This window comes from Fusarium musae, chromosome 6, assembly GCF_019915245.1.
Source record: "Fusarium musae strain F31 chromosome 6, whole genome shotgun sequence".
Taxonomy (NCBI): Eukaryota; Fungi; Ascomycota; class Sordariomycetes; order Hypocreales; family Nectriaceae; genus Fusarium; species Fusarium musae.
In genome coordinates this window covers 2,491,229-2,506,603 of record NC_058392.1, presented here as the reverse complement: position 1 = coordinate 2,506,603, position 15,375 = coordinate 2,491,229, and the positions used below count along the sequence as shown (strand labels likewise).

The following is a 15,375-nucleotide window of genomic DNA, read 5'->3' as shown; positions in this document are numbered from 1 at the left end:
CCGCGGCGTCACCTTAACGCAAGGTCCGACCACGCTAGATCAATACATCGCGGCAACCAGCGGTATCAAACATCGCCATATTCAGCTATCATAACAGAATGACTGAATCTTCATTGGTATGCCGCGGAAAGAGTCTTGGGATATCGTGCGAAGCTAATAAACGGATAGGCTAATGGCCATGATGCCCTTGAGGAGAAGCTCGGCCGATTGTCAAAGAAACCTGGTGTCAAGGCCAGCATCATTCTTGACCGAACCACCGGCGCTATCCTGGAAACCAGCGGGCAAATCGACGCTCTCCAGACCTCTAAGACGCGAACCACATCTACTGCAACATCGTTTTCCAATGAAAGTCCTGCACTAGAGGAGAGCGAAACGAAAGGAGTCGAGCAATTCGCCGCGAACGTCTGGAACTATGTGAATAGCTCCGGAAGCTTGGTTCAGGAGCTAGATGGCGAAGTGAGGATCACCACAGGCGTCACAGGCTCACTGCTAACAATCAGTAGGATGAGCTGAAGCTTCTCCGCTTACGAACAAGGAAGCAGGAATTGGTCATTGTACCCGACCCCAAGTATTTACTCGTGGTTGTGCGTGACACGCCTCCAGCTTGAGCTACGAAACACGCTTATCTAAGTCTTACCAATGCCTGGACGCCCCAGATCTCCCACTCACCAAATTCCGCTGAAGGGCTAGGGAGCGGTCTGCCTTGATTCGAGAAAGATGTTCTGTTTCATCGACTGATCAACTGGGAGTGCGACGGGCCGTGGAATCGACAAGATGCAGGGGATTATTACTGGTGTGTTGCATTCGGGATGGTCTTGAGTAAGGCAAGACATCTTGAACGAATTACGATTGAAACACATGGGCTGGAGGAAGCGCAGGCATCTCTGCTATGCCGCGAAGGGAAGAAAAAACAAGAGAAGCATATCAACATGGGTTAAAGGGCTGGAGTCTGCGCCCTCGCGGCTATCCCGTTACCCGATTTCCTTTTACTGTGCTTCCCGTCACTAAGGGACTATCACGGGGTCCGCGTGCTGCCCAATGTCCGGCACAGACAATTGAGATGGGAAAGGCAAATAAATCCGCCGCTGTAGGTAGCCGCGTGTTTCGAAGGTTTAATGGGTCGAACAATTACAGCTGGATTGCGCCCCTTGTTTCACAATGGCCCCATTGACGACGAAAATGGTGGTGGCCGGAGTGGAAACGCTAGGAGCCGTTGGAAAAGCGCACGGAAAGGCCTCATGGTGACCATGACAATTGAGGATCACACATAGATATCGGCTACCAACACAATTGAGCAGCATTTCCGATCCAAACTTGTAACGGACAAAGTTGCGAATGTGAGCTTCTTCTGCTTGGTCAGTACCGAACAAGGTTCATACGGGGCAGCGCAGGAAGACGGAACGCACGTACAAAATACATACGCGCGCACGTCCTTAGGTACTATATCCTTGGCCAGTATCCGTAGGCGGATAACGAAAACGCTCAACAACCAGGGTTACATACATACTCTGACTTGGAAGAAGGTTGTAAGAACTGCAGGGCTGATACATGGTCAAAGGCAAACACGTCAAGTATCGATCAGATGTCTGATCCCAAAAAGTCCGAGGTCTCAGATTATCAGAACTAATGTTGCTGACCGAGCGCGATACATATCGATCTAAGGTTCCGATATGATTTGTACTATTTTCGGCAAGATGACATCCCGAAACTAACGAGGGATTTTCAACTTGACCGTTTGTTCACCTTGGAAGGCTTGTTTACACCTTGTCCTGTCTTGTGACTTTCGCTTTTACGATTCCAGGTCTTTGCCGAAGCGGCGAATTCTCCCTGGTTCGCTTCTCGCAACGGCGGTTTCGAAACACGTCGTCTTACTCCCATCCACTTTTATACATTAGCTTCCGCCAGAGAGGCCCACAAACTCCCGCAACTTCCAGCATCAGGATTCTCAAACTTGAGGCTAAAATGGCCTCCCTCCGGATGACAGGAAATGAGCCCTGGGCACGTACATACAGCACAGTCCTGCCATTCTACATACGATAACATCGAACCGTAGCAGTCCATATACACACCTGCCTTGTTGCATAATGAGCTCTATAGTCGGGTCTTGACGCACATCACAAGGGCTGAGCATAACTTTCTTAGCATGTTTCCCATGTAACACACACTAGTGAGTTTAATTTGATGTTTGCCAACATTAGTACGGTAGACAAACTCTGGCATGATTGATAGATTGCGTCCACCTTCTCTTGCAAGGATCAATGCTTGCCCACGTATGCTGGGGGCCTTTGAAACCTCTGTTCTAACCATTGGGTATTCCGCACTCCGCTCCTCTGTAAGACTGGAGCGTGCAGTATGTATATAGGCCGGGTCCTGGGTGTTATGCCGGCTCCCATATTGGATTCGGACCTGTATCTACTCACATCGATTCGAATCGCAGATCTTCCGTTTTACCCATATTACCCAGGCTTGGTAAAGACAGCAATCCACGATCGTCCAGGTTGGTTCAAGGCCCACGCTCCCAAGGCCTCCTGGATATCCACGCGTGGGGACAGCTGCATGTTGCACGAACAAGAAAAGAAGCGGACACAAGAGAGACTCGGGAGAGAGGGGATTATATCTGCTGCGCGGGATTGTGCACCAATGACCTGAGACAGCTGTTGACCTCCTGGAAAGGGAAAGCATTGTGTGCTTAGCATATTCATACGTACGTACGTGGATCAACCAACAAAGGCCTATATTTGTATAGCAACACGGGTACCATGACAGCAATGGGTCCATTCTGTTCTCCGCCGAGTCCGCTTGTTGAATCTCGAGTCCCCTTTCGTATTCTAATACAAATGCCTGGGGAGTTGTTGAAAGCTGGATGTTCTGGTGCCAGTTCAGACCGCAGACCAACAACCCACGCAACACAGACAAAGGAGCACCTAACTAACTGACGGAGGCAGTAGTGAGGGAAACCCGTCAATCCAACAAGAAGCTGCTGCTTCATACCCTGTCACCTTTATCCGGAGTGGGCTTGATGGTGCTTGTATCCAGGTCGACCTGCCCACGATCAAAGAGATCAAATCTGATCCTTCAGCGGCGGCGGATGCCCGCATTGCGTCGATACTAACGTGGTTCGCACTCACATGGAAGACCTGTGATCCATCGCAACAAGATCGCAGTATGCCATTGAGCAAACCAAGGCCGTCTCCACGGCCAACTGCCACGAACAGTTTCAGCGACATCACCGACAAAACAGGGACAAAATTGACGGATGAGAATAAGAATGCGCCGTCGCAAAAGCGACATGAACGGCAAAAGTCCCGGGCACTACTACTACCCCGGAACCAGAGCGGCGCCACATCTACAGCCCCCACCAGCACAATACCGGCCAAATCTCCAACTGATAGACATGCCCAAAACGAAAACGATGAGAACGAACCCGTTGACGATTCTGGGGCCATTGGTGCATCTGCATCAACCGGGGGTCGTTTTACAAGGCCAGACTATCTACTCCATGGTTTACTTACACGAGCCAAGAACCGTGTAAAAGATCGAACTGGACGAGAGCGAGACAAGGAGAAGGAAAAGGAAAAGGGCAACGGAGATGTAAGTCAAGATTTTGATAAGTCATTTGCTGGAATCATTCCTGATGAGACACCCACCCACAATCTCCATCTCCATCATAACTGCAGGTCATCCATTCATTCCCTGATCAGTGCGCACTCTGAGAGACAATGGAAGATCAGACCACTGCCCAGGCCAGCCAACCACTGTCGCGTGCTAGGGCGATCTTCTCTCAGGTCATGCGATTGCCGTTCAGGGCCCTGAATTGGCCCCTCAATGGGCTCAGTTCGGGGGCGCCTTTGACCGATGGTATTATCCGGCCTAGAGATGTCATGATGGTCCAATGTCCGATCATTCATGTCAATTGACTCGGCGACTTTTTTTTCCCCTTTAAGCACTACCTACTTATATTTCAACTTACCTTTCTTGTGACCTTGTCTGCTCCCTCAATTGCTACCCCCTCCCTCAATTGCTACCCCCCCCCCCCCCCCCCCCCCTCCGTACTGCACCTCGCTATACTTCTGTCTCAGAACTAATTGCGCCCTTCACTGCAAACAGACAACTTCAACTGTTACAAGTCCAACCAAAGCCTTCTCTTCCTCCCCGCATTCTCCTCCGCCACGCGCCGCTCCTCCCGACCGAGGCTTCCGTCGTAAAGCCCCACCTCGAGCTTCTACAGGCAGATCTCAAGGTACTAAGACGCCTTCATCGTCACAGTCGCCGTCACACTCACCACCACGGGCTCTCACTTCCCCGCGTTCACCACCAGACCAGAACAAGCCTCTTCCTCCGCCACCTCCTCTGCCGAACTCGGGTGCCTTGTCCGACAAGGAAGATGCCACTTCTCCTCCGTCCAAGCCCGTCTTGAAGCTGAAGAGAATCATGTCTACTCTTACCGACTCAGAGATCGAGAAGCTCTTCTCTGGAGCCCCCCAGTACTTTGCCCGTAGCGAGGGGCACTGTTCTGGCGCCCCCAATCCCAGCGTCGCATTTCCCTTTGATGAGGCATTGGAGATTCGCGACCTCACTGATCATGTCCAAATTGAAGATAGAGCTTGGAGTGGCCTTACAGCGTGGCCTCATTTGACTCGAGATCTCAATCAGGATGCCGCTGCCCGGGCACAGGCCGTTGACTCTCGCAAGGCCCATTTCTTCATCCGCTGTCGGGAACGTCCCAACATGCTGAGCATGCAAGGTCTCGAGAAGGGTACCATGGGCTTCTCAGCTGCCCTCGAACTCGCCGTTGGCGACGCCCTCGAAGAAGAGCAGTTCGGTTTTGACAGCGTTGGCAAAAAGGCCCATGCCATTGTTGAGGCACGTGAGCGCATGCTTTCCTCTCTGGGCTACCTACGTCGTCTCCCTGAGACAGAACTGCTGGACCGTCTCAAGCGAAACGCCGAGCTATACCGGGTCAATGATCTACGGAAGAAAACTTCCGTCCAGACTTATCAGGATCTCTTCCACACTTTTATGCGGCCATGCAATTCCGTTGTCGATAAGCGCGACCACTATAGCTTGACCAACCAGATTAATGCCTTGATCAAGTGTCTTGGCACCGCCAACGTTTGGTTCGACTTCACCCATGTCGAATGGAGGATCAGATTGGGTCAGATTCTTTGGGGAGGTGAAGACAATGATGAACTTGAGGATACTTCTTCCATCCACGACGCTAGTAGTGCCAGCGAACGGGCCGAGGAGAAGTATTGGCTTCTCATGCAGATTCTTGTTGCGACCGAACTCCTCATCCGCTTGGATGCCATCACCGAGGGTGAAGAATATGGAGTCGAAGCTTTCCGACCTGTAGATGTTGTTCACTTCGAAAGAGCCGCCACTCCCATGGTGAAGTGGTCGCTTCATCTTGCCAGGAGCTGGCTCGACAATATCGAGATTGAGAAAGTCAAAGAGGATCCACCAAGCAACTCTTCAGAGACAAAGGGAGCAGCTACTCCTCCACCTGCGGCCGGCTGGCTAGGCGCACTCTTCAGTAAATTTATCGTCCGCCAACATCATGAAGACAAGACAACAGCAAGCCATACCTACACTATTAAAGGCCGCAACCCACAACAACAGGTCGATGGGCTTACTCACTTTGCCAAGAAGCTACTCTGGCCCAACATTGACACATACGAGGGACTCATCGCGAAGAATGCTCGTCAATCGATTATTAATTCCGTGCCTAAGCCTGCTCCTACGATGGCCTCTGAGAGATCATCAAAGTCTCCTGAGTCGAATGGATCTAAGCGGGGACTTTACTTTGGTGCCTGGGACCGTCCTGGTAGTCAGAAGGACAAGACTCGACCACAGCGAAGAAAGCTTGCGGCGGCGCTTCACCCCTCCGGATGGCTTTCGAAATCATATATCTACGGTCTGGTACTCCCTGGAGATGGTATGTGCCATTTCCTGATGGCAACGCTTCTCGAGAACGATAGCAAAGCCATGGAGCGTCTGGGCTCGTTCGCTAATTTGTGTGGGGGGTTTGTATATTCTGGCAAGAGCTTTTGGAGCACGTCATGCATCGTAGGCCGAGTTATTGCAGCAGGACAGGGATCAGCCGAGTGTATGGGATGGGTTTCCAGCGACATTCTTCCCCTGGGCATAGATGAAGGTTGGGTGACCATTGAAGTAGAAGAAGTGGCTGGTAGGTTGTTGTATATCGTGTGAGAGGAGCATTGAGCTAACAGACAGAAGAGGACAAGGCCCATCTGGGCAAGAAAGCGAGACTTTGGGCAAAGAAGCGAGTTGAACGAGAATCATCTATCCTCGGAGATGCCGATGAATATTCTGTGTTCCCTGCTGACTTTATCATTCCCCACGAGAACAACTACTCTACGCCGCCACCGTTGATCAGCGTTACTTTACGATCACTTGAGCTTCTTTCTCCGGCCAACTCAATTCAGTCCACGCCCTTCACTAAGCTGACACCCGGTACGAGTGCGAACAACAAGGAACCTGAGTTGTTATCGTTCCCAGCCAATGTTAACTTTGCTGTGTCGATTGACGGATTTACGGCCGAGAACTTCTCATTCTCCCTATCCTATGACATTAACTTTGTCACGGCGCACCCCTGCTCGCCTTCTCATCGTGTCCGTTTTGTTAAGTCGCCGTCAAGTCCGACAATCCAGCAGATCGATGTGTCCGGGTCAGATACATTTGGGCAAGGTTCTCGGCCTGCTCATAGAACAGGTAAGGTCAAGCGGTTTCTGGTCATTGCCTCACAGCTAACTCTAGTCAGGCCATCCATTACACAAATATTATAATTACACGGTTATTCATATTTCGGAGCTTCTAAAGCGGCAGCATGCTCCCCTGTCGGAGCTTCTGGCTGTTCCTCCAACTCACCGTCGCTCTCCTTCACGCATGGGCAGCGAACGAGTGCTTGTTATTGATTGTATCACCAACTTGTCCGAGGTTCCTCAATCTCCCACGATTGAGAGACTTACCTCAAAGTATAATATTGTTCAGCGAAGAGGTAGTTTCCCTGCTGCGGAACAGATGCATTTCGAGTCCAGAAAACGTCAGTTTGGCTCCGACATGGAAATCCTGGTTCGTGCTCTTTGCGCTCAAAAGGGCTGGAACGCCATCATCAGTCGACGAAAGCGAGGATGTCTGGCTTGTGCTATTCGTGAAGCTGGCGCATTACAGTGGAAGGTCATCATTAGGGTGGAGTAGGAAAAGCTCGCCTACGTTGCAGCGAGCGTATGATTTGGCGTTTATGTCGTGGGAGTATGCTGTGTTTGTGAAATGGGTACAAGGTTAAGTCAAGTCTTTGTCTTTGTTTTGGTTGTCATGATACATGTGTAGTACGCTGGATGACCTGGGAGGATACCCGTTATGTATATATACACGAAAGAGATGTCTGACTTCATTCATTCTAATTTCTGCCTCTGGGTAACGCCGCTGTTGAAGAGCTTCTATAATGTGGATATTTATGTTTTACTGTTAATAAGTGATTCTTTGATCAGGCATAAGAAGCCATTTCCTATTTAGGTAGGTCATCTCTACGCCACGCTACCCCACCCAAGGAAGCGCCACAACTCAACTCAGCCTCCACCCCCGAGACGACAGGTCGCGCGAGCTCAGAGGTAATTGCGACAACCATTGAACAACCGTCACTATTCCTCATTCACAGCTGTAAATATGTCGCCTACCAAGGACCCCAGAAGAGTTGACCTGAGTACGATTGCCCTCTAACTCCCAGTATCAGTCAATCGCCTTGCGCACGAAGCACAATTCGATCACCATCATTGCAACTTGAAGCTAACTGCGTGACAGTCGTCCCTTACCAAGAGCCCAAGGGCTCAGGTGACTCGACCGATCTCTCCTCAACGATGTCTACCACCCTGCCAATGGCTGCTATGTTTACGCGCAACAAAATGGTTGGATGGTACGTTTGCCGAACGAGCCTTGAGGATGCGGAGATGTGGCGCGATGCGATGCGATGCGAATCGAATCGAAGCGAAATATGATTTACGGCTGGGTTGCTAACGAGACTTGGTAATAGGGCATCGGTTGTTTTCTCTATCCAGAGTTGGCTCGGCGAGAGCGAGGACTCGAAGAAGAACTCCACCACTCCTGGATACTTCTCCGTTGGCATGTCCAGTAAGACCACCCCTATATCGTTCGAGAATCTCGAGAATACGTGCTAACAGGACGCAGTCATGGCTCTTGCTGTTACTTACCTACCTATGTTCCTCCCTCCCGTCGGTGGTAAGCAGGCCTCTGGCACCGAAGCCCCTGCTCCTGTCCCTCTGGCATAGTAAGCGAAGAGGGCGGACTGTATATAACGGGAGGACTAGTGGAAGAGCAAATCACCTTTAATTGTTGCTGAGTGTTATGATTTTCAAGGTTCCAAACTTATCCGTACTCTGGGCGGGAATTGATGGACAGGATATCTATATTATGAGTTCTTATAAGAATGAATGAGCTTTCAAGTCTAAGGAGTTCTGCGTCCTTTACCCCCCATTCTCACGATGGCTCATTGTCTCTTCCTCGGGAAGCAAGAAAACATAAGTTTATTATAGGCCTAGTATACCTTCTTAATAAACTCAGAAGAAGGTATACTAGGCCTATAATAAACTTATCTTGAACTTGTGCTAAACCTCAGTATTTTTGTCACTTTGGATCAAGTTCCATTTCTTTCCTCCATGATGGATGTTGTTGCTGATGACTTCAATGGAAGCTTGAGATCTGACTTGCATAAAATGCATAAGATTATTTATGAAGTGAGCCCAATGACAGTTGAAGGAAAAAGGGGACCTGCAGTAACTACCGCGGGGCTAAGGTACCTGCTTCACAGTGCTTTACGCGGGCCACGTATAGAGGGGTTGTGCGCTAGTGACATAAATACCAGACATACCATCCCCCAAAGCTTGGACTGTTCAAGACTTATTATTATGACACCCTTGATCCGTTGCTGGGGCAATTCATTATGTCATTTTTGGACGATACCAAAACGATACACTCATGCAAAGTCCCTTGTACTCAATGGCTTCACCAAGCTGCACATACCCTCACGACGACACTCACCGCCCGGCGTATGAATGAAGTACCCCGACGACCTTTCAATCCGGTCGCCTAATAAACATATCAATAAATCAAAACCCGGTGGTTGTTTTGCATTTAAACCACAAACGACCCTCTCGTCAAAACAACAACCTGACTTCTCCAAACTTGCCCCACGCCATACGCATACGCATGCGCATGCGCATTCCAAGACACGTCTCAGCGATTCTACTGCTCTTCGAGACCTCGGCGCCATGGTCAACGAACGGGCGCCTCCCAAGGTGCCTCTGAACTCCATCACTCCGAATGGAGAAAACACATCTCGCGAATTGTCTCCCGACGATGATATCACTGCCCTTGTCCGTGGTATGAGCTCGCTCAAAGGCAAAGTTCGGGGAGACATGAGCGACCCTTTTAATCCCGCTGGCGCAACCAACACACCCACATTCGGTCATCCTACCAAGATGATGTCCTCTCGTAAGCAGAGAGCAGACCCTTTCATACGGCAGAAGACACGACCGGAACACCACCTCGATAGTCGAAGCAGCAACAGCAACAACGGTGCTAGAATCACAGGCCCTCGAGGACCGGTTTACCAGGATCGAATACCACCACCAATGCCCATGTTCAGCTCAGGTGCGCCCTCTGCACCACCAGTTGCATCCTCATATGCGCCCGCAAGACATTACGGCGAGGAGACTTTCTACACAGATCCCGCCAAGGCGAGTGCTGATTTGAAGGCTTTGCTTGAGGGTGGCATGGAGGAGGGAGAAGAGGAGGGCGAGGAACAGAGCCAAGCTGATGGTGAAAAGAAACCAGACGATCCAAAAGATCCCAAAGACGGTACAGTGGATGGCCTCAAGGTCAAGCTACTACCTCACCAGGTCGAGGGAGTTGAGTGGATGCGAGGGCGAGAACTTGGCCCTGTGAAGCGAGGAAAAGTCCCCAAAGGAGGCATCCTCGCCGATGACATGGGTCTTGGAAAGACTCTTCAGACCATTTCACTCATCCTTACCAATCAGAAGCCAGCCAAGGACGCTCCCGGATGGAAGAAGCACTTTGAGAAGATCGAAAAGACAACCTTGGTGGTGGCGCCACTTGCTTTGATTCGACAATGGGAACACGAAATTAATGATAAAGTGGAAAAGACTCATGGTCTCAAAGTCTGCGTACATCATGGACCGAACCGTACGAAGCGATTTAAGGAGCTCGCTCTCTACGATGTTGTCATCACAACTTATCAAATCCTGGTTTCTGAGCATGGCAATTCCTCAGATGCCGAGAATGGACTGAAATCAGGATGCTTTGGTCTGCACTGGTGGCGAGTCGTTCTCGACGAAGCCCATACAGTCAAGAATCGCAATGCAAAGGCTACCAAGGCCTGCTACGCCCTAAACTCCGAATATCGCTGGTGTCTGTCTGGTACGCCTATGCAGAACAACCTCGACGAGCTCCAGTCCCTCATCAAATTTCTCCGTATTCGACCCTACGACGATCTCAAGGAATGGAAGGAACATATTGATCTACCCCTGAAGAATGGCCGCGGTCACATCGCCATCCGAAGACTACACAGTCTTCTCCGATGCTTCATGAAGCGAAGAACCAAAGAAATCCTCAAGGAAGCTGGCGCGCTTAACCCTGGTGGTAAGCCTTCCGCCGAGGGTGAGGGGTCCTCAACAGGCTTCAAGGTCACCGAGCGAAAGGTTGTTACTATATCGACTGCATTGTCACCTGCAGAGCGCAAGTTCTACGATCGATTAGCTGCTCGAGCAGACCGAAGTATCGAGCAGATGATGCAAGGCAGAGTCAACTATGCTAACGCTTTGACTCTGCTACTCCGCCTACGCCAGGCCTGCAATCATCCCAAGCTGGTTGAGGGCAAGCTGGAGAAGGACAAAGACGCAATGTCGACAGACGCTACCCAGAAGACCCAGGATACGGACATTGATGCCATGGCTGACATGTTCGCCGGTATGGGCATCGTTTCCAAAGACTGTAATATTTGCGGGCGAGGCTTGAGTGCCGAAGACAACAAGTCAGGCAAAGACATCTGTTCTGACTGCTATGATGATCTAGCATATTTTAACAACCACGAAAGGCCAGAGCGGTCAGAGCGACCCAAGAAGCCCAAGAAGCCTAAGGATAAGAGCAGGAAGAAGGACAAGAAGAAGGAAATAGTTGACGAAAAAGTCATTGACAGGCAAATTGTTGAGGTTGATGACGATGACGACGAGTCCACTAAGAAGACTTCAGGACGACCTCGTCACCGAAATACAGTAGTTGACAGTGATGATGAGGACGCAGAGTCCCCAAAGAAGACAGCTCGCCAGCCTCGGAATCGCAACGCCATCGTTGACAGCGATGATGAGGAAGAAGAGGCCGAAGGCTCGTGGCTTGTACCTGAGGACCAGCAGGGCTCCATACATCTGGGTAAGGCTGGTGGTGAAGAAGATGAGAATGCTGAGGGCGGAGGCGACTGGATTGGCTCCGATGACTCAGAAGATGAAGAGAGTAAGGTTGAGGACAAGAGTAACCTAAGCAGCTTCATCGAAAACGACGAGAGCAAAGGGGACATGGCTTCTGACTCTGATGACTCTTTAGCGTCATTGACAGATATCACAAAGCGCATGGCTGCCCAGACGCTGGACGATGGGCCGCCTCACGTAGCTGATACCACAAACGCAAGCACAGATGCTGATACTACGGCCGCCGATACAACAGCTGTTTCTGGATCATCGGCTTCAGATTCGGGATCTGACTCTGACTCTGACGAATCAGATGTCTCGTCTGAAGAGGACGACAGCGTTTTCTATCCATCCCGCGACGCCAACTCCCCTCAAGTTCTTGCTTCTTCCAAGATTCGTGAGCTCATCAAGATTCTTCAGGGTGAAGTCAAGGAACACAAGTTCATTGTCTTCTCTCAGTTCACTTCGATGCTTGATCTCGTTGAGCCCTTCTTCCGCAAGGAACGATTCCGCTTTGTCCGTTACGATGGCAGCATGAAGAACGACCAACGCGAAGAAAGTCTACGAAAGTTAAGGGGTGATCCTCAGACCCGCATCCTGCTGTGTAGTTTGAAGTGCGGTAGTTTAGGACTCAACCTCACGGCAGCGACCCGAGTTGTCATCCTCGAGCCCTTCTGGAACCCAGTATGTTCTCCTATTCTTGATCCCTTTTCATACTACGATGCTAACTTCTTTGCTAGTTCGTCGAAGAACAGGCAATTGATCGTGTGCATCGTCTGACCCAGACAGTCGATGTGATCATCTACAAGCTCACAGTTGCTCAAACTGTCGAGGAACGTATCCTTGAGCTACAGGAGAAGAAGCGTGAACTGGCTGAGCAGGCCATCGAGGGTGGCATGCGTAAGGAGGCTCTCAAGCTCGGCATCAATGAAATCATCAACCTCTTCAAGCCAGGATCTTCGGAGAACCCAGTTGTTATTGGCGCTGGTCCCTCCGCTGTCGGCAACGAGAGTTTCAATGCCAACGAGCGTAGAACTGCGGCTTCATCGCAGAGACGGCCTGGGCGGCCTAGAAAGGAAGAGAGTGAAGTGTATGGTCGGCGATGGTGAAGCAATTGCTTGCTGTAGACATTTGACGATGAGATTGGCCATGGCTGGAAAAGGTGTTCAAGAAGGCTCAGGATTTATGACATGGCGCAATGAATTATTATGGTTTTGGCATTAACGATATTGTTTGTTTACTCACATGTCCTGAACGGATAACAGATCGGACAATATTATCTACATTTTTTTTAATCAACTGATCTGCTCATAGCTCATGAGAATTATGTTCATCCCGTGCTTTATTGCACTCCAGCTGAGGCATACATGTCATGGCCTGGTACCCAGCATGTGTCTTCAGTCTTTCCATCTCTTCCAATCTCTATGGCTCTCATTTACATGTTTGTGAGAATATTGCCGAGACCCTTGAGCTTTCTCAGGGGAGCTCCATATCCCAGCTCTACAACACCATGTGTGAACTTCCAGCTATCGGGCTGGCTCTTAATAGGGTATTGCACTGGGGGAGGGATACCAGTGCGGATGCCCAGCCAGCCGAAGCGATCCTCACAAATGGCTTTCATGTTGCAGAGTCCGCGTAGACCCTCTTCGCCTGCAAAGCGGCCATAACCAGAGCCACCAACACCACCAAAGGGCAACTGGACGGCGTAGTAGACGGCGAAGTCATTGACAGCGACCATGCCGGCGCGGAGGCCTCTGACGATGGGCTGCAAGTTGGGATCACGCTCGGAACCGTGAACAGAGGCACCGAGGCCAAAGTTGGGGGCGTTAGCAATGGCGAGGATATCTTCAGGGGACGATGACTTGGCGCGGAGGAGGGTAAGAACAGGAGCGAAGCACTCATGTTGTGCAATACGCATGTCGGGGGTGACGTCGGCGAGGAAAGTTGGCTGGAAATAGTGACCAGTGGGATATTCGGGATGGTTGTAGCGTTTGCCACCAGCAAGGAGACGGGCTCCTTGGGCAACAGCCTCAGCGATGAGTTCCTCAAGGCGGTCAAAGGAGGCATCAGAGATCATGGCACCGACATCAGCCTCAGGGCCCAGACGTAAGGCGTTGACGCGAGGAGCAAGCATTTCGACAAGCTTATCATGGATTGCACGAGGGGCAATGACTCTCTCGATACCAATACAGTTCTGGCCAGCGGCTTGGAAGGTTCCACGAAGAATGACTTCGGCGATGCGTTTGAGGTCTCGAGAAGCAGAATCGAGAATAATGAAGGGATCCTTACCACCAAGCTCTGCGACAACAGGAGTAAGGCTCTTGGCCGCGCTAGCAGCAACATGATGGGCGACAGACTGAGAACCGATGAAGGTGATGTGGCTGATACCAGGATGTGAAGTAAGATGTCCGGCAGTTTGAGGCCAGCACACGACTGTCTGAACAAGCTGAGGATCATGACCATGGGCAACGAGAGCGCCACGGGCGATGTTGGTGAAGTACTGGCTAGACCAAGCAGTCTGCTCAGAAACCTTGACAAGAATACCGTTTCCAGAGAAGAGGGCGCTGATGACGGGACCGATGAAGTTGTGGAATGGATAGTTCCAGCTGACAAGAGCAGCAACAACGCCAAGAGGTTCATAGTGGACAGTGTTGCGCTTGTACATCATGAGAAAGTTGGTAGGACGACGAGACGGGCGCAGTGCAGCTTCACCATGGTCGAGAGTCCACTTGAGCTTCTCAGCTGTGACAAGGATCTCTCCCAACTGAGCATCCACCATAGTCTTTCCACTGTCCAAGCAAGCAATCTTGACAATGTCCTCAGCATTGTCGAGGACGTGCTGCAACAGCGAGCGCAACACAGCCCGGCGTTCCTCAAAGGTTGTCTCGGCCCATACCTTCTGGGCAGCCGTGGCGGCGACAACAGCTCGATCGATAGCAGCAGGTGTAGAAGGGTTGATTTGTCCTAGGAACTGGCCAGTAGCTGGTGCATAGCATTGAACGGCTGAGCTGCCGGAGACCCTGGCTGAAGGGGCGTCGACGGTGGAGTAAGGCTCGGGGATCTTGGGCGCGGGAACGGTAAACTTGCGAGGACGACCGGTGGCTGCTTTGATAGAGGCTGTAGCGATAACGTTGGTGAGGCGAAGAATTAGAGTTGCAACGACAATGGCAGCGACCGTCCCAACGGCAGAGACTACAGATTGCCTGTGAAGAGTGAATTAGCTTATAGGTAAAGGTCAATGGGCTCGTTGGTAGAGTAGAGCGTGGGTAATATAATATAACGTACGAGATGTTGTGCTCTGCAGCAAACTCATTGCTCCTTACCGCTTGGCGGAGGTGCAATGGTTCTTGTTCTTGATTCCCCATTGCAGATTCCGACAAGATCAATTTGTCTTTTCTGCAGAAATTGTACGTCCCCTTTGTAGCATGCGACAACTGGAGATGGTTCAAGTTGAATAGTGGGCGTGTTATTTAAAGTCGGAGCTGGACGGGAGTCTGAAGTCCCCTTCTTCGGTACGTACCAAGTTCCATTCACTGTTCCTGCCAAGCCTTGACCGCCAAGGGAAACGATCCGCCGTATTCGTACTCGCCCTGAATGTGACTGTGAGGCTCATCAACTCGAACCATAAAGAAACATAAGACCACACACACTACAAAGAATGAATGCTATATAAAGTCGTCACCACCAGCAGCATCAAGGGACTCGGGTTCGAACGTGAGATTGAATTTGCATATCGTCTTATTGATTTTCGTCTCTGGTCTCCAAAAGGAGATGGTAACCTGATTATATAACTGCTTCTTATTTACAGCATCAATACCGCTGTATTCTCCCACTCTTTCTGTCTTTCTGTCTTTCTGTC

The 15,375-nt window shown here is 50.6% G+C and overlaps 5 protein-coding genes across 5 annotated transcripts; 4 read left to right on the top strand and 1 right to left on the bottom strand.

Moving 5' to 3' along the window:
• Positions 1-98: 98 nt before the first annotated feature.
• J7337_008629 (uncharacterized protein) lies at positions 99-513 on the top strand (the record flags this gene model as incomplete). The annotated part of the gene is made up of 2 exons (XM_044826244.1): positions 99-116; positions 169-513. The coding sequence occupies 2 exons, from the start codon at positions 99-101 to the stop codon at positions 511-513; spliced, it is 363 nt and encodes a 120-aa protein (XP_044679161.1).
• Positions 514-3,165: 2,652 nt separating this feature from the next.
• J7337_008628 (uncharacterized protein) lies at positions 3,166-7,218 on the top strand (the record flags this gene model as incomplete). Its single annotated transcript, XM_044826243.1, has 4 exons — positions 3,166-3,591; positions 4,324-6,187; positions 6,235-6,732; positions 6,782-7,218. The coding sequence occupies 4 exons, from the start codon at positions 3,166-3,168 to the stop codon at positions 7,216-7,218; spliced, it is 3,225 nt and encodes a 1,074-aa protein (XP_044679160.1).
• Positions 7,219-7,686: 468 nt separating this feature from the next.
• Positions 7,687-8,306, top strand: J7337_008627 (uncharacterized protein; the record flags this gene model as incomplete). Its single annotated transcript, XM_044826242.1, has 4 exons — positions 7,687-7,723; positions 7,822-7,933; positions 8,051-8,148; positions 8,206-8,306. The coding sequence occupies 4 exons, from the start codon at positions 7,687-7,689 to the stop codon at positions 8,304-8,306; spliced, it is 348 nt and encodes a 115-aa protein (XP_044679159.1).
• Positions 8,307-9,305: 999 nt separating this feature from the next.
• J7337_008626 (uncharacterized protein) lies at positions 9,306-12,625 on the top strand (the record flags this gene model as incomplete). Its single annotated transcript, XM_044826241.1, has 2 exons — positions 9,306-12,200; positions 12,257-12,625. The coding sequence occupies 2 exons, from the start codon at positions 9,306-9,308 to the stop codon at positions 12,623-12,625; spliced, it is 3,264 nt and encodes a 1,087-aa protein (XP_044679158.1).
• Positions 12,626-12,951: 326 nt separating this feature from the next.
• Positions 12,952-14,881, bottom strand: J7337_008625 (uncharacterized protein; the record flags this gene model as incomplete). The annotated part of the gene is made up of 2 exons (XM_044826240.1): positions 12,952-14,719; positions 14,802-14,881. 2 exons carry the CDS (start codon positions 14,879-14,881, stop codon positions 12,952-12,954), a joined length of 1,848 nt encoding a protein of 615 aa, XP_044679157.1.
• Positions 14,882-15,375: the final 494 nt, after the last annotated feature.